This window comes from Rhinoderma darwinii, chromosome 11 (assembly GCF_050947455.1).
Source record: "Rhinoderma darwinii isolate aRhiDar2 chromosome 11, aRhiDar2.hap1, whole genome shotgun sequence".
Classification (NCBI taxonomy): Eukaryota; Metazoa; Chordata; class Amphibia; order Anura; family Rhinodermatidae; genus Rhinoderma; species Rhinoderma darwinii.
In genome coordinates this window covers 101,658,565-101,683,070 of record NC_134697.1, presented here as the reverse complement: position 1 = coordinate 101,683,070, position 24,506 = coordinate 101,658,565, and the positions used below count along the sequence as shown (strand labels likewise).

The following is a 24,506-nucleotide window of genomic DNA, read 5'->3' as shown; positions in this document are numbered from 1 at the left end:
CGCCACAGTTCCCAATCCGGAGGTTTGAAGGTACAATATCCGCTGAAGAAATCCAATGAATGGAAAAAACCGGGGAAATCCAAGGGCGCAGCCGTGTCCAGATAAAATAGATTTTATTTGTACATATAACAACAACAAAAAAAGATTGTGTTTCGAAGCCGTACCGGCCTCTTCGTCAGGTCATCTCATATTTCCAAGATAAGGGTGCGCATATATATACATTTTTTCTTTTAGACATGGCTTTTAAATAGAACTGTTTTTTAAAATATTTTTAATGTGATTCTCATTATATTTTTATATACATTTTTAACGAATTCTATGTTAGTCTGGCAGATATATTATTAATGTATATATATATATATAAATATATCTATGTACAAGTTTTTATGGGTTTATAATGATCTGTTTGAACACGCCTTTTAATCTGACCTCTCATTTAACCCGGTAGTCATATATGTTCTCTGGATATAAACTGTGTGTTTTCGTAGGATAACCACTTGTACTCTGACCTGACGAAGAGGCCGGTACGGCTTCGAAACACAATCTTTTTTTGTTGTTGTTATATGTACAAATAAAATCTATTTTATCTGGACACGGCTGCGCCCTTGGATTTCCCCGGTTTTTTCCATTCATTGGATTTCTTCAGCGGATATTGTACCTTCAAACCTCCGGATTGGGAACTGTGGCGGCAACCGATTTTGACAGAGTTACCTCTGAATGCAAGTGTGGGTTGTTATGCTCCTAGCATAACATCACCAGGTCAGTACCTTTGACCCTATTTTCTTTTTTCGTTATATACAAATTCAGGCACGATGTGCGCTTTGTTTTTATTTTTTCTCTGTAGCGTGATAGTAATCTTCGTCCTGGTGAACGGATTAGGAAAGTCTATACATCCATGAGTGGGTTAATGGTGTGGAATGGGGGGGACGGACTTACTACATACCCTGGTCACGCAGCACCAAATTGGATGCGGTTCTAAACGTTCCGCTATTTGGTGAGATACGTTTCACTTCTAGTGTAGTCTTCTGTAGATAATAACTGTTCCTGCCTGGAAGCCGTCATCCTTGTGGCTGCTGAAAGGTCCTTAACAAGTGGCCCTTGTGTGCCCTGCCAGTGTTGTGTAGCAGTTCGGTACAATTAGTCTTTTTTGTGAAATTGTAACAGCTCAGGCCATTTTACATGGTCCAATGATCGGGCAAACAAGCGTTCATATGAATACTCAAACCAAGGCCATGGTGCAAGAATTCAGCTTGGGCCCCCCTACTCCACCCCAACACCTCCAGACCCCTGCACACGCCTATGCCCAGCTGCCTTGCCAAACAGACCCCCATGAATGCCTCCACAGTATAATGCCGCCCATAACTGCTCCATACAGTATAATTCCCCCATACAGTATAATGCCCCCCATAGCTGCCACATACAGTATAATGCCCTCCATAGCTGCCCCATACAGTATAATTCCCCCATACAGTATCATGCCCTCCATAGCTGTCCTATACAGTATAATGCCCCGCCCCATAGCTGCTCCATACAGTATAATGCCCCCCCTTAGCTGTCCTATACAGTATAATGCCCCCCTTAGCTGTCCTATACAGTATAATGCCCCCCATACAGTATAATGCTCCCTCGGCAGCTACCATATCAGCCCCCCTCCCATACCCAGTATAACGCCCCAATATGTACCTAATAGAAAAATAATAACATAATTACTTCCCTATCCCCGTTCCCACAACGGGTGGAGGATCCTTCTCTACACTGTGCTGTGAGTGACTCGGCGCAGACCGGTGAGATGATGTCACTACAAGGCTCCAGCATTGAACTGTATCTGCGTGCTGGGGAATCAAATACAGTTGGGAGCGCGGTCAGCGCTGTGTGGCAACGGGGGCCCGGTGGGCCCCCCCAGGCTTAGCGGCCTGATTGCAACTGCAACCGTTGCGACTGGGCCCCCCCAGGCTTAGGGCCCCGGTCGCGACTGTGACCCCCCTATAGCTACGTCACTGGCTCAATTGCTCATTCATCGCCTGATCGGCTCGTTTATGCGGCCAATAAATGGTCGCTAGTCCGCAGCACATCTCCGTGTATAAATGGGGAGATGCGTTGCTGACGTGATGGAAATGTATGGGGACGAACGATCGTAGTAGTAACAATCACTGGTCCCCATACATAACCGATCATTGCGCCGTGTGAAGGGAACAAACGAGCCGTCTTGTTGATCAGTGCACGTTATCATGCCCAAAGTCGGCCCATGCAAGAGGACCTTTCGCTGTTCACTGCTGAACTGTTGACTGACCTTTCCACCTTGATGGACCCTGTGCAGCTCCTGCCGTACATTTTAGAGAGTTGTGGGCAGAACGCTTGTTCCTCCCGCTCGCTTGAGTGTTCATGTGGTCTCGGGGAGAACCACTGCCAGACCCCTCTGGCAGCGGCTTCTCTAATAACGTATGAAAAGATCGGCATGCTAAAATTCATCATCCCCTGATCCTCCTCTCCCCTGACTTCTGCCGTCAAATAGTCGGGACACCGCCAGACACATTCGATCGGCTATTCCAACTGAAATCGGTGGGTTCGGCCGGTTTACGTCTGTCTGTCCGGCTCAGCTCTCTCTAAGCATTTCGGTTTCACAGATGTCCACCAGTAAGCTCTGTCTATAGAGTCTATAGAATGTGGGGTGCAATTAACACAACATATTATAGCAGGGGAAAAATACTAACTTTATTGAAGAAATTCACAAATGTTAAAAGATGAGTCATGCCAAGCATGAATAAAAACGTTCATCAAATGCCAGAGAAATATGTCCAACAATGGGTAAAATTACGCATGTAGACAATGTTGGCTGCAATATTGAGGCACACGGACTGATCGATTGTATGGACAGAGACCGCAATACAGGAAAATAACATGTAACGTATCGCTACAAAACGTGACCGTGCAGGCTTAATAATGAAGTCTCAGTTACATCAAATACTAACAGTCTAAATGTCAAGAACCTAGTAATGACATAGCACCCTGAGTAGGTGTGATTTATACACAACAGCACAGGGAAAGGAGTACAGCCTGTCACATACCCATGGTGAAATCTCTGGCAAGAGAGCTCGTCAGACCCCACGCGCGTTTCGGCGGGATGCCTTCGTCCGGGGGTGGCGTCTCTCCAGCTGAGGTCACCCTTTTAAGGAGTCCTCTGTCCAATCGTGTGTATCAAAAAACAAGTGGTATGAATGAATGGGATTGAAGCATCGGCGTCATGTGCCAGGCATGGAGATGGCCGCTAAAGTGCTTCCGGTCACGCGTCATCGGGGAGGGAGCGGGTCGACGGCATCTGACGCCGAAGAGCCGCGCCCACCCCGATGGAGACGCGCCAATCGGAAGGAAGCAGAGCCCCTCCCCCTGACACAAGCGCACCACAACAATCCCCAGCACGTCAGAGGTAATTTGAATATATAAATAGAACACACAAGTGGGCTAATTCATCGGGAGAGTCTGAGACGGTATTGATATATTGTAGTGAAAAACCTATTTATATATCAGACGTCAGTTCTCAAACACATAATAAAGAGTAGGAAAAACATATATATGGTAAATAATATATCCATACATACATATTAAAAAGACATTTAGGTATAAAAGGGCGCATCGATGCGTGAAATGCAAAAAACTGCAGCCACAAACATGTGACTGGGTATAATCATTGAATGTGCAGTGAAATAGAAAAAATCTATGTATGATAATAAGTGATACATAATAAAGAAATGAAGATGAAGACATTATTAATAAATATATAATGTCCAATGCATGAAGATTAGTCATATCAATTCATAAATATAATATATGAATGAAGAGTATATATATATACATATAGATCGTGTGGAAACGCATAAAGACCAAGTAAAAAATGAATAATTATATATTAATGTAATAAATAAAAAGTGTACTAACTAATAAACACATATAAAGAGTGAAAGTGAGTAAATGTGCTTGTGCATAGTTAATGTGAAATATTGCATCCAGTAAACACTCAAATGTTAAAACCGTATAAATAATAGAATAAAATAACCTAGTATGTCATACAAATACAAAATGATGCATTAGTATACAACATATCTCGACAAGGCTCAATTATTTTTTTCTCCGTTCTTTCATAGCAATTCTCATGACTCGGTTCTCTCCGAATATGGACTAGTTGGTTAATTCTATAATCAAAAAAAGGGAAGAAAATGTTAAATACACATAAAAGAAAAATAAAACATACTTAAAATGAAAATATCCACATACCCTAGACTTGCCCTTGGAACCTCTCTGGAACAGGAGTGCACCAGCACCGACAGAGGACGCGTCCACCTCCAATGAGAACTGTATGGAAACGTCTGGAGGATGGAGGATAGAGGCTGATGTGAAGGCACTCTTCAGGGTATGGAATGCGGACTCTGCCTCAGGAGTCCACACCTTGGCGCTCATGCCCTTCTTGGTGAGGTTAGAGATAGGAGATGTCAGTGAAGAGAAGTTTGGGATGAACTATCTGTAAAAATTGGCGAATCCCAGAAAGCGCTGTATGGCCCTCAAGCCTTGAGGACGTGGCCATTCCAGGACGGACTTTACCTGTTCAGGATCCATCTTGAGGCCTCTATTCGAAATGATGTAGCCCAGGAAGGGTAGAGCATCCCTCTCAAATACGCACTTCTCCAATTTGGCGTACAGACGATTCTCCCTTAATCGCGGCAAGACTTGACGGACGTGTTTCCGATGTGTCATAGGATCTGGAGAAAAAATTAAGATGTCATCAAGATAGACTACTACACAAACATAAAGGAGGTCACGGAAAATGTCATTAACAAACTCCTGGAAGACCGCGGGAGATTTACACAGGCCGAAGGGCATTACTAGATATTCATAGTGTCCGTCCCGGGTGTTAAATGCCGTCTTCCATTCGTCACCCTGGCGAATCCGGATTAGGTTGTAAGCCCCCCGCAGGTCTAACTTGGAAAAGATCTTGGCACCACGTATACAGTCAAATAATTCTGAGATTAATGGCAATGGATACTTATTTTTCACCGTGATCTGGTTGAGTCCCAGGTAGACTATACAGGGACACAGAGAACCATCCTTCTTTTTGACGAAGAACCCGGCTCCTGCTTGGGAGGAAGACTTGCATATGAAGCCCCGCTCCAAGTTCTCTCTAACATAGGTGGACATAGACCGAGTCTCTGGCAGAGAGAGAGGATATACCCTGCCGTGGGGGAAGCCAGGAACCAGCTCGATAGGACAGTCATACGCCCAATGTGAGGGCAGTGTCTCCGCCTCTTTCTTGCTGAAGACGTCCGCAAATGAAGCAAAATGACTAGGCAATCCTGCCAGTGACTGAGGCAGAGGAGACTGAGCCAAACGAATCTGTCCCAGGCAACGATTGTGACACTCGGGGCCCCACTGGAGAACCTCTCCAGAGTTCCAGTCCAGGACTGGGGCATGCAATCGGAGCCAAGGCAAGCCCAGCAACACAGGATCAACGGCTCTGGGTAGGACAAAGAACGACAGCAGTTCGGAGTGGAGGGCCCCTACTTGGAACCTCAGTGGTTTGGTCACAGCAACAACTGGGTTAGGCAGGGGTAGACCATCTACAGAAGCAATTGTCAATGGGCTCTCCATAGGGGTGGTAGGCAACTAAAGAAGGTCCACCAGGTCTCTATGGATGAAATTAGCCACAGATCCCGAGTCCAGATATGGAGAGACCTGATGCATTCTCTCGCCGGACACTATAGTCGCTGGTATGGACAATTTGGATGAAAGTCCTTTTTTACCCAGGGTTGTCACTCCTAGCAACCCTAGGCTTTGGAGCTTTAGGGGACACAGGCGCACAAGATGGCCACCGAGGCCGCAATAGAGACAAAGTCCCGAAGTGCGCCTGCGTTGTCTCTCCTGGGTGGATAGCTTACCCTGCTCCATCATCACAGATACCTTAGGAGGATCGACATCTGAGGACAGCAGGGGTTGCTGCAAAGTAGGTCCCAGACTAGGGGGGACTTCCTCCCGACGAACCTCTTGGAGGCGTTCTCGGATCCGTATGTCAATCCGGGCGGACAGAAGAATGAGGTCATCCAGGGTAGATGGCAGGTCTCGAGCGGCAAGTTTGTCCTTAATCTTAGGGGACAGTCCATTCCAGAATGCCGCCACCAGAGCCTCATTGTTCCACAACAGTTCTCCCGCCAGGGTGCGGAAGTGGATGGCGTACTCGCTCACGGAGGTGTCTCCTTGGCGTAGTTTAATCAAGGCAGCCGCTGCAGATGAGGCCCGTCCAGGCTCCTCAAATACCATGCGAAAGGTCCGGAGAAAGGATTGGAAGTCACGGGTCTCAGGTCCTTGTCTCTCCCAGATAGGGTTCGCCCATGCAAGAGCCTTTCCGGTGAGGAGAGAAATGATGAATGCGACCCTTGCGCCGTCAGATGAAAATGTCCTGGGACACAGGCTGAAATGGATCTGGCACTGGTTCAAAAATCCACGACAGGTACCTCCGTCTCCATTATAGCGGTCTGGAAGTGGCAAAGAAAAACGCGGGTTGACACTGCCAGGAGGTGTAGTCTGAGGATCAACACTGCCAGGAGGTATAGTAGGAGGAACAGCTTGCTTCCTGCTGACGAACGAGAGCGTTCAAAGCTTGGAGGAGTTGGTCCTGTCGAGACGGGAGATCCAGCAAATCCGCCCGCATCTCTTGTGACGTCGTCATGGTCTTGGATTGACCAGCGGGGTCCATGGCCTGAGCTTACTGTCACGAGGGGTTCGTGGACCCACTGGGCCGTACTGTCTTGGCGGTAAGGCAGCTGGCCAACAGGACGCAGGTCAAAGTTCGTATAGGGTTCCTGTGGCAGCTCAGATAGTAGCTAGGCAGAAACTTGGCAGCAGGTGGACGACAGGTGTGCAGAGGCAGGTCAGGCGTAGAATACCGCACAGCACGGCTACAGCTCAGCACAACACTAGATTCAGGATACAGGAACAGGAAACACTGGGAGCAGGAAAAACTAGGGGGCCATTTGCAAGACAGACTAGGGATACAACAACAAAGCTCAGGCATAGAACTAGGGGGCTGGACCCCGCTTATAGTCCAGAGTACCTACAGGTCAGAGGTCAGGAACGTGGTCCGGTGCGCGCGTGTAATGTCGGGGTAGGGAGACAGACAGGTGTGCCCTAATCTACCCGCCACTCAGTCCCTGCCTACTTGCACGGCCCGTCCTAGGCGACGGCATACAACTGGGCGATGGCCCCTATGCTCAATAAGTGCACGACAGATAAACAGACAAGGTACACAGAAGCTAAGGGAAATGGGGCAGTTGCCCACGGCAACACTGTGAGCAACAAGAGTAGTGAACGAGCCGAGTCAAACCAGGAGTGTATGAGGTACCAAACGCAGAGCAGAAGCGTAGTCAGTAAAGCAGGGTCAAAATGAAGCAAGGTCAATAATCATAGCAGGAGCAGCAGAGCCAGGAAACGAGACAGAATCACAGGCAAAGGAGGAGCAGGAAATGAAGGTATAAATAGACCGAGGGCGGGAGCTAGCTCCGTATGGCCAGGCTGTGATAGGTTCTCCCACTCCTCAGCCCACCAGCCTGAGTGGTAGAAGATGAAGTCAATCTCTCAGTCTTAGGAGCAGGTGCAGACTGACTAACCACGGGCGTCGACACAGAAGTTGTGTCTGGCAGATCCTTTACAGCGGGCACGAGCGCGCACCCTACGGGATCCGGTATTGGTGAGTAGACGCGAGCGCTGGCTTCTCCTGAGGAGGAGGCTGGGGCCAGCGCTTGCCGACTCGTGGCTGCGGCTGTAAGTGGAAGAACGGAGCTGACAGCCCGCAGCCACGGACATGACAGCGGGCTTTCTCACAGCTGATATTAACACTGACGAATGGATGTGTGATGCGAAGGAAGTTTTTTCGGAGAGTGAGCTGCTACCCCAGTTGCACAATTTAAGCATCACCAGTGCTTTTAAACCTCTTACTTAGTCTTCCAAGGATCATATTAGATCCTGGTGGGAAGTCCAGGCCATCAAGATAAATCTTAAAAACCATATTGTACCACAAGGGCTCAGAATCCCCCTTATTCCAGCCGCAAGGCTGCGCTCAGTAGAATTGAATTCGGTCCCAAGCACAACGGATATCAGGAGATAGACACAGAGTTCTCCTCCTCTGAGCCAGACATATCAGCAGGGCCGCCATCAGGGGGGTATTAGGGGTACTGATGTGAGGAGCCCGGCCAAACCTAATTGAAAGGGGGCCCGGCAACGCCCGCGACTTCGCCTTTTGGTAGAAGAAAACAGGCCCCTGCAATGGGGCCCGTTTTTTTCACCAAAAGAATGTCGTGAGCTGCGGGCCCCCCCTCTAGTCATGGGGGCCGTCAAACACCGCCCGCGCGTGCGACCGGTCACGCGCACCCGCAATTTTGAGGCAGATTTTGACCTGCCCACACTATCTTGCTGCGTTTTTTTGCTGCGTCTTTTGCCCGCGGTGATTGAGGACAGCAGACCAAAAACACAGCGAAAAAAGCATTTTCTGCCTCCCATTGATTTCGATGAGAAGTCAGAGGCGGAACCGCGGCAAGAAAGGACGTGCTACTTTTTCTTTTTTCCGCGACTGGTTCCCATGGATTTCAGATTAAATCAATGGGAGGCGGTTTTGGAAGTTGTTTGGCGCTGATTCTGACGCAGCGTCCGAGTCAATATCAAGGCCCAAAAACTCTGTGAACTGGGCCTTATTGTTAGGGCTTATTCAGACGAACGTGTAATACATCCGTGCAACGCGCCTCGCACGGACCTATGTTACTCTATGGGGCCGGGCAGACTGTCAGTGATTTTCACGCAGCGTGTGTCCGTGTGTCCGCTGCGTAAAACTCACGACATGTCCTATACTTGTGCATTGTTCGCGGATTTTTTTTGCAGCGTGTGGAGGAGATTTGTTCGAATCTCATCCCCTCGGCTGCGACTGTGATACGCTGCGGATTTTCCACAATAAAATGTGTTGCATAAAATCCGCAGTGTTCATGCCTAGTGTGTTCCTACCCTAAGGCCGGATTTACACCAGCGGGTGCTTTTTAACCAACAAAGAGGGACAACCAGAGGAAGAGCCTCTAATAGAGATGGTTTTTAGGCAGGAGCCGTCCCATCGCGGACAATCTTCTCAGGGATCAAAGGGAGGTTTGACTTTCAGTACTTCCTGCCGCGACGACGATCAATCTCACTGGTCATGTGACTGTAGTCCTTAGAAAAGGTCTGTCTTTTGTCCCTACCCATAGGTTTGATCTTTTCTCTTGGGTCAAAGACCTTAATTTATTCATTAGAAAATGGAAATGGAAAAAGTTCTTCAGTACACACGAGACAATGTGCGGAACTGGGGATTCAGGAGGAAGATCTTCCACATGTGAGGGTAATTCAGGAATGATGGGATGAGGGGCAGAGAGGATTGGGTGAGGGCCCCTTCACTGATCTGAGGGCTCCCTCAACCACGAATCCACCCCTCAATGACAACACATTGGACTTTTTCTGAAAGTTGTTACTAAGTTGTTATCAACTGAGAAAATTGGAGGCTGATAAACCAACATCTGGACTACAATTTGTCTCCGGAGGAATTGCTGGCGCTCAAGGCACTGGAGAATGACTCTGATATCATAATCAAACCCTCTGACAAGGGGGGGATGGGGTCATTATGGATCGTATACAATGTGGATGAGCATTTTGAAGGATAAACGTTATCACATTATGGCAGATAATCCCGCGCAGAAGTATTTGACGGAGTTTAAAGGCATCTTGGTGGAGGCCAAGCGTGACAGGATTATTGATGCTAGAGAACTGGCATTTATTTTGGGAAACTGTCCACAGGTGGCGACTTTTTATAGTCTACCCAAAATCCACAAGGGACTTAGCCCATTCAAAGGCCGACCAATTGTTTCCGGCATTGGCAGTGTTTCTCAGAATGCCAGCATCTATGTGGATAGGACCCTTAGACCATTTGTCACGGCACTTCCATTGTATGTGAGAGATACGATGGAGGCGCTGAGGAAGTTGGAAGGTATTTGAGTCTAATCCAACGTTCTCCTAGCTAGCCTTGATGTGGGGGCTCTCTACAGCTCCACTCCTCACTCTCTTGGGTCTGGGGTACTTTCTCAGGGGGAGAGGGACTCGTTTTGGTGCACATAACCAATTTGTACTTACGCTGCCCAGATTTTGTATTGGAGCATAACTTTTTTGTCTTTGATCACAAGTTCTTTCACCAGCTCAGGGGGGTGGCTATGGGCAGCCTGTGTGCCCCCACCTACGCCAACCTCTACCTGGGCTGGTGGGAGACAGAATTTGTGTTCTGTGAGAAAATCGAGAAGTATACTTCTTCCATTTTAATGTGGCTAAGATTCATTGATGATGTGTTCATCTTGTGGTCGGGTACAGCAATTGAATTCAAGGAATTTGTATCTATCTTGAACATCAATGACCTGGGTATGTATTTTACTCATGAAATCAAGGATAAAGTTATAACATTCCTTGACATTAAAATAGAGAAAACGGACCAGGGCCACATTTAGACAGAAATGTTTAGGAAGAGCACTGCCACAAAAAGCCTATTAAGTTGGGACAGTTGGCACCCCAAACCCCTGAAAATGGGCATAGCGAAGGGCCAATATCAAAGACAGACTGGTACACAGTCATCTGGTGGTTGGGAGTACCACTACCTGGTTGTCATCCAACCTTTTAGGATCATATCAATGTGGCAGATGCAAAGCTTGCATGTCCATTTGGAACAGTAAAACTTTCAAGAGTAACGTAACCGGAGATGTCTTCCATAATAGATCTTTCATCAATTGCATCACCAAGGGGGTGGTGTATCTAATGAAGAGAGAGTTTAGACGTAGAATCAGGGACCATATATGCGACATTACTAGGAAAAAGGATACAACCCTCTCCAGGCATGTTTGGGAGTGCCACTCTGGGGACCCATTGGTCCTGAAATTCCAGGGGATGGAACATGTCAAACCACCAGTGAGGGGGGCGGATTGGGATAAGCGGAATTTGCAGAAGGAGGCCAAGTGGGCCTTAGTGAATCACTATCCTACCTTCCCTTCCTCTAATGACTCAGTATACTAGACCCTATGTTATGCTGGTTAACTTCAAGCAGTGCGGTGTATTCCAGTCAAAACGGGTCCTTTACTATTCTATACGTGGTTCCCGATGTTAGGGATAACTCTCTCCCCAGTATCAGCATGTTTTATGTTTGTATTCTAGTAACTAATCTTCTTAAACTATATCTCCCTACTCCCAGCATTCGCGACAGTGTTGATCAAGTGTTGTATGTTCGGCCGCCTGGAGCTCCCCCTGGTAGCTATGTGCATTCGATTGGTCGCGTCGTTACCATGGGGCTGTCTCCCTCGGTGGGCGTCAGTCTTGACGGGTTACTCACCGATTGGCTCAGCCCTTGATGACGCGATCATGGACGGTGGGGCCTTAGCCATATAAGGCTCTAGGGTTTCCCCGGCACGCGCTAGACCAGTATCAGTGTCTAGTGCAGGCCGGCAAATCAAACATACAGCATAATATGTGCTGACCTTTTTTTTTATTACAGTCAGGCAATTTATACCCCTGAGGACGCTCCCCTATATTTTAGGGGCGCAGAAACGCGTTGGGAATCTTGTCTATCTGTGGCAATCAGACCAACCAATATTTGTTAGCACGTGTATGGAGCGTGGCGATGTGTCAATTACTATCCGCTATCCTAGGCACTTGTAACTTAGTGTACTCTGACTGTGCATATCGCTCACACTCCTCTGCGCATTTATGATCTGTGTTGCCAACGCCTGTACCCAGATCTTTAGCATTTAGTGCCCTACTATTTTTAAATAAAGTTTTGTCAATAAAATTATTTTAAACGTTTAGACAGGCAGTGAAATTGTATAATATACATGTAAACGTATTCCTTGTACACTGACTATTTTGGAATATAGCCTTATAAACCTGTCACCGAGCACCCTTCTTTACTTTCAGGTAGAATCATGTCCTAATCATACCACCCATCATCTCGTTGCAGATCATACAGTGACTACAGTACTGATTAGGGGCCGAATAAACATTTACACTAAGTGACTCACAGGTGATGTCAGATTCTAGTTGTTCATTTTTCTCTTTTCGTCTCCATCTGGTCCAGACCTCTGAGACCACTTCTCCCGGCCACAGACCATTTCTGCAGTTTACCGCTCAGATGTCTTTAGCTTATCACTTTTCCAACATTTCTGCACCTATAAACAAAGATAAAGTTCTCATTATACCACACATTACACCCAGAAATATAATAGAGCCATACACTGCACCTCTAATTATAATAGCACCATACAGTGTCCCACACACACCGTGCCCCCTATATATAGAGCTCCACATATAGCTGCCCCTATAAATAGTGCTCCACATAGAGCCCACCCCTGTATATAGTGTCCCACATATAGCCCACCCCTGTATATAGTGTCCCACATATAGCCCACCCCTGTAGATAGTGTCCCACATATAGCCCACCCCTGTAGATAGTGTCCCACATATAGCCCACCCCTGTATAGTGTCCCACATATAGCCCACCCCTGTAGATAGTGCCCCACATATAGCCCACCCCTGTATATAGTGTCCAGCATATAGCCCACCCCTGTATATAGTCTCCCAAATATAGCCCACCCCTGTATATAGTGTCCCAAATATAGCCCACCCCTGTAGATAGTGTCCCACATATAGCCCACCCCTGTATATAGTGTCCCACATATAGCCCACCCCTGTAGATAGTGCCCTACATATATCAAACCTATAAATAGTGCTCCACATATGGCCCACCCCTGTATATAGCCCCCCTGTAGATATAGCCCACCCATGTAGACAGTGGCGTAACTAGCGGCTGCTACGGGGCCCGCGGCATGGGGGGGCCCGTGTCGCCTGCCGGCACGGGCCCCCACCATGGCCGGAGGGTCCGCTAGCAGCCACTATGGCTGCTACAGCGAGACGCCACTGAACACTACGGCAGAGCAGGGAGGTATCTCCCCGCTCTGCCGTTAGACAAAAGACATGTATCCCCTCTCCACAGGATATCCACAGGATAGGGGATACATGAGTGATCGCTGGCATTGATAGGGAGCACGGGGGAATGAAAGTCCCCTGAAGTTCTCCATCACAAACCTCGGACTTCCGGGGTCTGTGTCGGCAGCTCCGTAGAAATGAATGGAGCGCCGGTCCCGCTTGTGCGCATGCGTGATCAGCGCTCCTTTAATTTTTAGTGAGCTGCCGACACAGACGCCGGAAGTCAGAGGTTAGTCATGGAGAACTTGAGGGACTTTCGGACCCCCGTTCTCCCTATCGCTGCCAGCGATTACACATGTCTCCCCTACCCACAGGATAGGGGATACATGTCTTTTGTCGGACACGCTGTAGGTCGCATTTTTTTGGGAGGGGGGACGCTGTATGGCGTTCCCTACAGGGGGGGACGACGACGCTGTATGGCGTTCCCTACAGGGGGGACTCCGCTGTATGGCGTTCCCTACAGGGGGGGGCACTGTATGGCGTTCCCTACAGGGGGGTCTGTATGGCGTTCCCTGCAGGAGGGGCACTGTATGGCGAACGCCACACAGCCCCCCCTGTAGGGAACGCCATACAGCCCCCCCTGTAGGGAACGCCATACAGACCCCCCTGTAGATAACGCCATACAGTCCCCCCTGTAAATAACGCCATACAGTCCCCCCTGTAAATAACGCCATACAGCCCCCCCTGTAGAGAACGCCATACAGTCCCCCCTGAAAATAACGCCATACAGCCCCCCCTGTAGATAACGCCATACAGCCCCCTTTGTAGATATCTACAGGGGGACAGTATGGCGTTATCTACAGGGGGTCTGTATGGCGTTATCTACAGGGGGTCTGTATGGCGTTATCTACAGGGGGTCTGTATGGCGTTATCTACAGGGGGTCTGTATGGCGTTATCTACAGGGGGTCTGTATGGCGTTATCTACAGGGGGGTCTGTATGGCGTTATCTACAGGGGGGACTGTATGGCGTTATCTACAGGGGGGCTGTATGGCGTTATCTACAGGGGGGCTGTATGGCGTTATCTACAGGGGGGCTGTATGGTGTTATCTACAGGGGGGGTCTGTATGGCGTTATCTACAGGGGGGGCTGTATGGCGTTATCTACAGGGGGGCTGTATGGCGTTATCTACAGGGGGGACTGTATGGCGTTACCTACAGGGGGGTCTGTATGGCGTTATCTACAGGGGGGCTGTATGGCGTTATCTACAGGGGGGCTGTATGGTGTTATCTACAGGGGGGGTCTGTATGGCGTTATCTACAGGGGGGGCTGTATGGCGTTATCTACAGGGGGGCTGTATGGCGTTATCTACAGGGGGTCTGTATGGCGTTATCTACAGGGGGGACTGTATGGCGTTATCTACAGGGGGACTGTATGGCGTTATCCACAGGGGGACTGTATGGCGTTATCTACAGGGGGGACTGTATGGCGTTATCTACAGGGGGGACTGTATGGCGTTATCTACAGGGGGGCTGTATGGCGTTATCTACAGGGGGGTCTGTATGGCGTTATCTACAGGGGGGTCTGTATGGCGTTATCTACAGGGGGGTCTGTATGGCGTTATCTACAAGGGGGGGCTGTATGGCGTTGTCTACAGGGGGGTTGTATGGCGTTATCTACAGGGGGGACTGTATGGCGTTATCTACAGGGGGGACTGTATGGCGTTACCTACAGGGGGGACTGTATGGCGTTATCTACAGGGGGGGCTGTATGGCGTTATCTACAGGGGGGACTGTATGGCGTTACCTACAGGGGGGTCTGTATGGCGTTATCTACAAGGGGGGGGTTGTATGGCGTTGTCTACAGGGGGGTTGTATGGCGTTATCTACAGGGGGGACTGTATGGAGTTATCTACAGGGGGGACTGTATGGCGTTATCTACAGGGGGGGCTGTAAAAAAGGCACGATCTACAAGGGGGGGGGGTTGTATGACACCCAGGGGAGGGGGCCCAGTCAAAAGTTTGCTATGGGGCCCAGTCTTTCCTAGTTACGCCCCTGCATGTAGATAGTGCCCTACATATATCTCCCCCTATAAAAAGTGATCCACATGTAGCCCCCCACTGTAGATAGAGCCCCCCCCCCCCCTGTAGATAATGACACTCACATTTTTATTAGGATAAAAGAAACAAAAAACTTCACATACTCGCCTTAATCCCGTTCCCGCGCCGTCCTGCTGTCTGCAGGTATGCTGGGGTTGAATGCCGCAAGTGGCGCGATGACGTCCTCACGGAACGTACCCGGCCATTCATCACAAGGTTTTCTTTATTAACTTTTTCTCAAAATACAAATGTACAAAAGTGCAAAAATTGCGCACAAAAACATACATAGAATACATAACATACTGACCAACCGCACTAGTTGGCAATAACAATCATCATAGATAAAAATACAGTCACATAGCAAAAGCCAGCATGAAAGCTTGACGGATCACAGGTGCATATAAGTGTATCGCAAAGAAAACCGGATCAACATTTGACCGTCATTATTGCCAAAACAGACAAAACAAACAACCAGTCACACTCCATTCTCACCTGTCGATCAGACAGCAGAGTCCGAAATCTCCATCCATCTGGCCCATATCTTCCCGAATTTCTCAGGACACCCTCTGCTAATGTATAGTTTCTGATATAATGGTATATACTTATTTACCAGTTGTAACCAATGTTCTAGACTAGGACACACCGTGGCCTTCCATTCCATAATTATAACCTTCCGCGCACAGAACAAAACTAATCGGAAAAAGATTTTGTCATAATAGCCTTGTACTAACTCATTCATAATTCCCAAGAGGCAAACCTGAGGGGAGAGAACCCGGGGAAACTCAGTTATCATGCAGAAACTCTACAACCCTTGACCAGAATAGTGAAATCCTAGGACAGGACCAGACACAGTGGAGGTACGTGCCAACATCCGGCTGACACCTAAAACAGCTGTCCGGCCCCGAGGCCCCAATTCTCTGAAGTCTAACCGGAGTATAGTCAATTCTGTGTAGAAACCGCGATTGTATTAAAAAATCTCGAGCACTAACCACTGAATCAAAGAAGGAAAGCTCCACCTCCCTCCACTCCTCCTCCGACAAATCAGGGATATCTTGCTTCCACCCCAGGTACGCCTTATCAAAGGGACGTTTTACGGAGGACAGAAGGTCTGGGGTGCCGAGCAAGTCCTCCAATCCAGAAAACCCCAAAGCTGGCGTGACAGATCCGAACTGAGCCGAGCAGGCATGTCTCAACTGGAGATAATGATAAAAAGCCGTCCTCGAGACCCCAAACCTCTCCTCTAGCTCAGAGAAGGAGACAAACCCACTGTCCACAGCGTATATTTGGCCTACAAATCGAACCCCTACCCCAGCCCACATCATCGCTCCTGGCAGGGACACCAGGTGAGGCAACCATGGATTGTTCCATAACGGAGTCCTGGGGGAAACAGAAGAATCCGCAGTATCTTTTAGTAAGAGTTGTGCCTTCTTCCAGGCATTCGCAATAGTTTTTACCGGTAATGGCGCCGACACGCAGATTTAAACCTATATAAGAGGTTGGTAAGACTCTCATAGGAAGTCATGAGTGCTCCAGCCAATGCCGTGGCCGCATTACTTAAGTCAATGTCAATCCACCAGTGAGCCAGTACCAGCTGCGAAGCCAAATAATATAAGTAAAGGTTGGGCGCCGCCATCCCCCCACACTCCTCGGGGCCTGCAGAAGCCTGAGACTAAACCGGGGTGTACTGCCTTGCCAGTAAGACCCACGTAGAATCCCATCCAGATGGCAAAAAAATTGTTTGGCCAAAATAACCGGACAAATATGTAGGAGGTAAAGAAATGTAGGCAGATATATCATTTTAAAAAGGTTTATCCCACCATATAATGAGAGGGGGAGGCTCCTCCAAGAGTTTAGCTGCTTTTCAGTAGAGGCCACTAAGGGACAGAGATTAAGTTCACGGAAGCGTAACAAATTAAGGGAAATCCGCACCCCAAGATTCCTCGTAAATATTTTTTAATTTTAGAGATATAAAAAGTACAGAGGTACAAAATTGGAAACATTATAATGATCGGGAAAGAGTGCAGCTCGGTAAAATACTATTACCCCTGAAAAGATGGAGGAAATCATAGACCTCAAATGACCGTAAGTTAAACGTGCAATTGAGCATGCCATCCGGTGGCAGCAAAAAAGCGATGTATTCAAAAGCCATGTGAGCACTTGGGGCATCACCTCAGAGGATAGAAAAGACAAGATTCATGATAGGGCCGTCTAAGAAGAATGGAGGAGATTGTTCCAGTGGGAAGGCAGGGTTATCAGTGATCGGCAGGAGAGGCCTTGTTGTATCATATCAAACCCTATGTATACCATAAAGGGGATCTGTACGCTCCCAGGCAGGTTTGTGGTCCAGGGAAGGGCAGTTACGCTCAATGGGCAGATGTACTGTGCCATAGTCTTGCATAGTATTGACCGTTCTAGAAAGTTGGCAATAGGCAGTCGCTTGGTAATACAAAAGCCACTCGGGTAGACCAAACCCATCAGTATCTCTAGGTCCCATGAGGACATCCCTACATCTACATAGACCTTAAAGTTATTCGAGTCTCTGGATCCAGCGCTAGGAGGATGGGATCTTGATGAGGATAGTCTGTAATAAGTTGAGTAGTTTAGAGAGTAGCGTCATTAGAATATTAATTTGCCTGAATCAGAAGAACTCCCACTTATTCCAGAAATCGAGAGGTTCAGATTTCTAGTAATTTTGAAGTTTGACCAATCTTTAAAATGAGACCACTCGGACATCAGGAAGATTGTGATGTAAGCCGACAGAAGATTTCTATTCAGTGCCCCCATGGTAATGCTCTGGATGTCCAGTTTGGTCAAGGTGGAAGTCAAACAATTCCCTTACTAGTGAGGGGAATAGTGCGTGCTCTTATGAATAGTTATGTGCCAACAGGCTGCCCTTGTTTAAGTTTATCTGTCGGGGAGCCAAAAAGAATGAAAGATGTTCCTAGTCCTATGCTATGTAGGGTCTGCTACAGGGCGGGCCAGGTGACCAGATCAAATGCCTTTGCAAACCAGGCTAGGCATGGGGCCCACAGTTGGTGGCAAGTCCTAATGCACAGTGTGGACATGTGGCTGGAATAGTCGGTGTTCAGATGCCCTAGTTGGAGTGAGGGATGCACTGGGTTGTATGGGATGAGTCTCTTGGGTCTAGAATGTGAGGAGCCTTCCCAGAAGAAGCCAGAGAGCCGGTGGGGAGATCTGGCCTTTGGTAAACATAATAAAGGTTCAAGTGCATAAATGTACAAGGCGAGATTGTCTTGGTTTGTAGAGGTCTAGAAGTTGAGGACTCAACCGCGAAGGGCTCAACAGACCGACTCCTACTTAAATGAGGCTATTACAAATCCACATTTCAATGCCCATATTAAAGTCGCAAGAGCCAAACCGGTGCCGTGGTCATCTCGGTTTTATTTAGTAGAACTGGTATTCTAGCTATAAAGGGTACGGGGAATCCTGTCCAGAAGAGCCGCTCTCTCAGAGGACCACTTCTTTATCTAGAGCAGGTTTCCTGTGCCAGCGTTTGTTCCATCATATACTATGAATACTGGCATCTTCTTCGGAGCATCTAGGAGACCATTTTTCTCAGAGGGTTCACTGTAATTGTATTCAAACCAACATAAGATTTGTAACTAAAGGCATTGTCTAGTTCATAAAACGTATTTGTCATACATCCTATTAAGACGTTCTGAGTTAATTGAGCGGAATCCTCTGTTTAGGATCCTTGTCCAGAGTAGACCGTGGTTACTAAGAGCGTCTCTCGCTTTGGAGGACCTGACCTGCATTATACAGACAACCCATTGATATGAATGGATACTGGTAATGCATAATTTTCCCTGTGGTGGCGCTGCAGAGAAATTGAACGCTTACTGACAAGTTTCCCCACAGATCACAGCTGATCGCTAGTGATCACAGCAGGGAGACCATCAAGGATAAAAAGTTCTAACTAGTAGGGATTGTGCAGAGCAGAAGAAAGAAATCCAAAGCCACACTAGGAGTAAAGAGAATGTAGGTTAAGGAGTGATAAGGAACAAAACGTAGTGTTCTGGGTGGAAGGATTCTGTTGAAAACAAGGGTTAATCAATTACCGTCTCTACTTTTTCCCACAGTTCAGACAAATTGCAGTACACAACGCTCCAAACCCATGAAGCTCCTTATGTTAACGATCAGTGGCAGCTCGGCAAGAATGAGCATAGTCTTCATTTTATAGAGCGCTGCATTCAGAACTTTCCTTCCATCAGTATCCGAAAAAAAGGAGTGGATCAACCAATTGCCTGGGCAGTCACTGAGCAATCTGTGGAATTCCGTATGGGGTACACCCTACCAGCCTACAGGAATATTGGACTTTCCTCTATGCTCCTACTCAAGTATTCTGCTATCAATCACAAGGAGGGGTTTCCTATCTATGGCCATTCTGCACCCAGTAATAAAGCAAGTCAAGCCGTGGCGTACAGAACAGGATACCAGCAAAGAGGCCGATGGGTACAGTGGAACTTCCTGCCAAAAAAGGCAAAATACTAAAAGGGGCAAATGAACGGTTACCAGTCCTTTCTATGGCAGTCAAAGCCCAAACGTTGTGTCTCCAAACCTCCTATACTTGTAACTATTCCACCAATGTTACGAAGGTGGCACTTACTCATGCCATATGGTGCCATACAGTCCGACTGTCCAATAGGATTACTGATTGGACAGCCAGGCAAAATCCCTTCCCTTTATAATCTCTACGTAATCTCCCGTCTCCAGCACGTAGCACCTCATCTGTGTAGCGGTGATGCCCCTTTAATGTCATAATCTGAGTATGTAATCTGCAAGAAGTATCAACTATTAAACTATTCACATGTTCCGGCTGTCGTTTCTAGTTACTCCTTATATATCCGATTATGGACACGTCGTTTCACGCTGTATATTCATGGCGTACACGTACATCGCTGTGATCGTGCGGCATTAACAGCAGGAGGGCCGCACTCCCACTGTAACATCCAGGATCTGAGGTACTACCACTACACCACAAACTGACTTAAAGGGAATGTGTCGTGAACACATCTTTCTTCCACATGGTGGGAAGTATTAAAAATGAAATAATAATTTGACATGATTTCCCATGTTGGCCTCCAGAGGGAGCACTTCCCAGAATCAGAATTACAGCAAGGTGAATCAGGCAAAGCAACCTGACTTACAGCTGCTGTAAATGTGGGAGGGAGACTTTGTATGGCTACAAACCAGGAATTTGTCTTCACATTGCCAAGCATTGTCCACCTCCGTTTTTGGAGTGATTGTACAATGGTAGGAGGTGCTGATCACAGGACACACCAAAAGGCTGAGAACGATGAAAGTCCAGAGGGAGCCCCTGCGGTGAATGACTTGTCAGTTGACCGGTTCACACGGCGTGTAGTAGACTAGTTTTTTATATGGCATTTACAGGCTCAAAAAAGCTCGATTAAGCTTCCCATTTACATCAATGGCAAAGCGCGCAGTTAGTACAGGCAACGCGCTTTATTACGCAAGCTGTTTTTTAAAAAAAATGTGTGGCGTAAAAAAAAGCGTCGGGTCAATTCTTTGGTGCTATAAACGCAGCAAATGTTTCCATAGTCAATGGGAGTCCCGGCAGCGTGGTCACTGGGGAGGAGGGGTCTAGTCCCAGAAGCGTGGTCACTGGGGAGGAGGGGTCTAGTCCCAGCAGCGTGGTCACTGGGGAGGAGGGGTCTAGTCCCGGCAGCGTGGTCACTGGGGAGGAGGGGTCCAGTCCCAGCAGCATGGTCACTGGGGAGGAGGGGTCTAGTCCCAGCAGCGTGGTCACTGGGGAGGAGGGGTCTAGTCCCGGCAGCATGGTCACTGGGGAGGAGGGGTCCAGTCCCAGCAGCACGGTCACTGGGGGGGGAGGGGTCTAGTCCCGGCAGCATGGTCACTGGGGAGGAGGGGTCCAGTCCCAGCAGCACGGTCACTGGGGGGGAGGGGTCTAGTCCCGGAAGCGTGGTCACTGGGGAGGAGGGGTCTAGTCCCAGAAGCGTGGTCACTGGGGGGGGAGGGGTCTAGTCCCGGCAGCGTGGTCACTGGGGAGGAGGGGTCTAGTCCCGGCAGCGTGGTCACTGGGGAGGAGGGGTCCAGTCCCAGCAGCACGGTCACTGGGGGGGGAGGGGTCTAGTCCCAGCAGCGTGGTCACTGGGGAGGAGGGGTCTAGTCCCGGCAGCATGGTCACTGGGGAGGAGGGGTCCAGTCCCAGCAGCACGGTCACTGGGGGGGGAGGGGTCTAGTCCCAGCAGCGTGGTCACTGGGGAGGAGGGGTCTAGTCCCGGCAGCATGGTCACTGGGGAGGAGGGGTCCAGTCCCAGCAGCACGGTCACTGGGGGGGGAGGGGTCTAGTCCCAGCAGCGTGGTCACTGGGGGGGAGGGGTCTAGTCCCAGCAGCACGGTCACTGGGGGGGGAGGGGTCTAGTCCCAGCAGCGTGGTCACTGGGGAGGAGGGGTCTAGGGCAGACACCGTGGCTGCTACAGCCTGGCGAATACCTTTAGTGGAATGTCTATTCCTCAAGAAACCTAACTGGGTTGAGGCAATGATCGGGCCTAGCATGGTTTGGAGGCGGTCAACCAAGATCTTTGTTAGGAGCTTATAGTCTTGGTCTAAGAGGGAGATCGGGCGATAAGAGGAAAGGAGAGTTAGGTCCCTATCAGGTTTGGGAAGCAATATGGTCCTGGACTCATGAAAATCAGGCATGTCGATCTCCCCACTAAATATGGCTTGTAAGGTCCTCGGCAATGTCGGTACAAGATCAGGCAATAGTTTGTAATATTCCGCCGATAAACCGTCAGGACCTTGCACTTTATTATTGGGTAGGGTAGAAATTGCTAAAGCTCCGCCTCCGTGATATCCGTATTTAACACCGCTCTATTCTCTTCAGTCAGTTTAGGCAGATGAAGCCTGGATAGGAATGATTTAGTTTCCTCCTGATCATATGTCGTCGTTCGATAGAAATCCGTAAAATAATTAACAAACTCCCGTCGGACGAGATCAGAGTCCAGAATCTCAGAGCGAGACACGGGATCCACTAATCTCACAATGTTGTGATTCCAGCGCTTATGTCTGTGAATCTTTGCCAGCAGAGCCGATACGGTTACCCCATCTAAAATATCTGTTACATCTTTACCGGTTATTCCCCTCGGCATTGTTTCTGGTTTAGGGTTGGTCCCTTCAGATTGCCTAGTAAGACGTGTCTATGAAGAAATTTGTCCATTATCAAGACAGGGAGAGAGATGGAAGGGCTGGATTAGGTCTGGCGGGTCGTCTCCTACATTTCAAGGTTACGGCATCAGCATGGTATCAGAATGTGCAATGTATAGAACAAAAAAGTGGTGCAACAGATAGGACTAGGACGACCACTAGATGGCAGCAACGTGACACGCATTCAGCTATTACTGAGGCCAGATGATAGTGAAGTGTGAGCAGTCAGGCCAGTACAACAGATAGGACTAGGACGACCACTAGATGGCAGCAACATCACACGCATTCAGCTATTACTGAGGCCAGATGATAGTGAAGTATAAGCAGTCAGGCAAGTACAACAGATAGGACTAGGACAACCACTAGATGGCAGCAACATCACACGCATTCAGCTATTACTGAGGCCAGATGATAGTGAAGCATAAGCAGTCAGGCCAGTACAACAGATAGGACTAGGACAACCACTAGATGGCAACAGCGTCACCAGCATTCAGCTATTACTGAGGTCAGATGATAGTGAAGTGTAAGCAGTCAGGCCGATACAATAGATAGGACTAGGACGACCAGTAGATGGCAGCAACGTCACACATTCAGCTATTACTGAGGCCAGATGATAGTGAAGTATAAGCAGTCAGGCCAGTACAACAGATAGGACTAGGACAACCACTAGATGGCAGCAACGTCACCAGCATTCAGCTATTACTGAGGCCAGATGATAGTGAAGTATGAGCAGTCAGGGCGGTACAACAGATAGGACTAGGACGACCACTAGATGGCAGCAACGTCACACGCATTCAGCTATTACTGAGGTCAGATGATAGTGAAGTATAAGCAGTCAGGCCAATACAACAGATAGGACTAGGACGACCACTAGATGGCAGCAACATCACACGCATTCAGCTATTACTGAGGTCTGATGATAGTGAAGTATAAGCAGTCAGGCCAGTACAACAGATAGGACTAGGACGACCACTAGGTGGCAGCAACGTCACACGCATTCAGCTATTACTGAGGCCAGATGATAGTGAAGTGTAAGCAGTCAGGCCGATACAATAGATAGGACTAGGACGACCAGTAGATGGCAGCAACGTCACACGCATTCAGCTATTACTGAGGTCAGATGATAGTGAAGTATAAGCAGTCAGGCCAGTACAACAGATAGGACTAGGACGACCACTAGATGGCAGCAACGTCACACGCATTCAGCTATTACTGAGGCCAGATGATAGTGAAGTATAAGCAGTCAGGCCAGTACAACAGATAGGACTAGGACGACCACTAGATGGCAGCAACGTCACACGCATTCAGCTATTACTGAGGCCAGATGATAGTGAAGTGTAAGCAGTCAGGCCAGTACAACAGATAGGACTAGGACGACCACTAGATGGCAGCAACATCACACGCATTCAGCTATTACTGAGGCCAGATGATAGTGAAGTATAAGCAGTCAGGCCGGTACAACAGATAGGACTAGGACGACCACTAGATGGCAGCAACATCACACGCATTCAGCTATTACTAAGGCCAGATGATAGTGAAGTATGAGCAGTCAGGCCAGTACAACAGATGGGACTAGGACGACCACTAGATGGCAGCAGCGTCACACGCATTCAGCTATTACTGAGGCCAGATGATAGTGAAGTGTAAGCAGTCAGGCCGATAAAACAGACAGGACTAGGACGACCACTAGATGGCAGCAACGTCACACGCATTCAGCTATTACTGAGGTCAGATAGTGAAGTGTAAGCAGTCAGGCCAGTACAACAGATAGGACTAGGACGACCAGTAGATGGCAGCAACGTCACCAGTATTCAGCTATTACTGAGGTCAGATGATAGTGAAGTATAAGCAGTCAGGCCAGTACAACAGATAGGACTAGGACGACCACTAGATGGCAGCAACGTCACCAGCATTCAGCTATTACTGAGGCCAGATGATAGTGAAGTATAAGCAGTCAGGCCGGTACAACAGATAGGACTAGGACGACCACTAGATGGCAGCAACATCACACGCATTCAGCTATTACTAAGGCCAGATGATAGTGAAGTATGAGCAGTCAGGCCAGTACAACAGATAGGACTAGAACGACCACTAGATGGCAGCAGCGTCACACACATTCAGCTATTACTGAGGCCAGATGATAGTGAAGTATGAGCAGTCAGGCCAGTACAACAGATGGGACTAGGACGACCAC

At 48.4% G+C, this 24,506-nt stretch overlaps 1 protein-coding gene and 1 long non-coding RNA gene across 2 annotated transcripts in view; one reads left to right on the top strand and one right to left on the bottom strand.

Annotated features, from left to right (window-relative positions):
* LOC142664031 (glycine N-acyltransferase-like) overlaps positions 1 to 19,925 on the top strand; it is a 54,152-nt gene extending 34,227 nt beyond the window's left edge. Inside the window, exon 5 of the mRNA XM_075842917.1 lies at positions 19,206 to 19,925. Coding sequence (XP_075699032.1) covers positions 19,206 to 19,617 — 412 coding nt within the window. The 3' untranslated portion in view covers positions 19,618 to 19,925. The remainder of the gene's footprint in view (positions 1 to 19,205) is intronic.
* On the bottom strand, positions 4,003 to 12,244 carry LOC142664032 (uncharacterized). The gene is made up of 4 exons (XR_012851179.1): positions 12,105 to 12,244; positions 4,594 to 4,751; positions 4,270 to 4,458; positions 4,003 to 4,187 (listed from the first exon to the last, which is right to left on the bottom strand). It is a non-coding gene; the product is annotated as an uncharacterized LOC142664032 (long non-coding RNA).
* Positions 19,926 to 24,506: the final 4,581 nt, after the last annotated feature.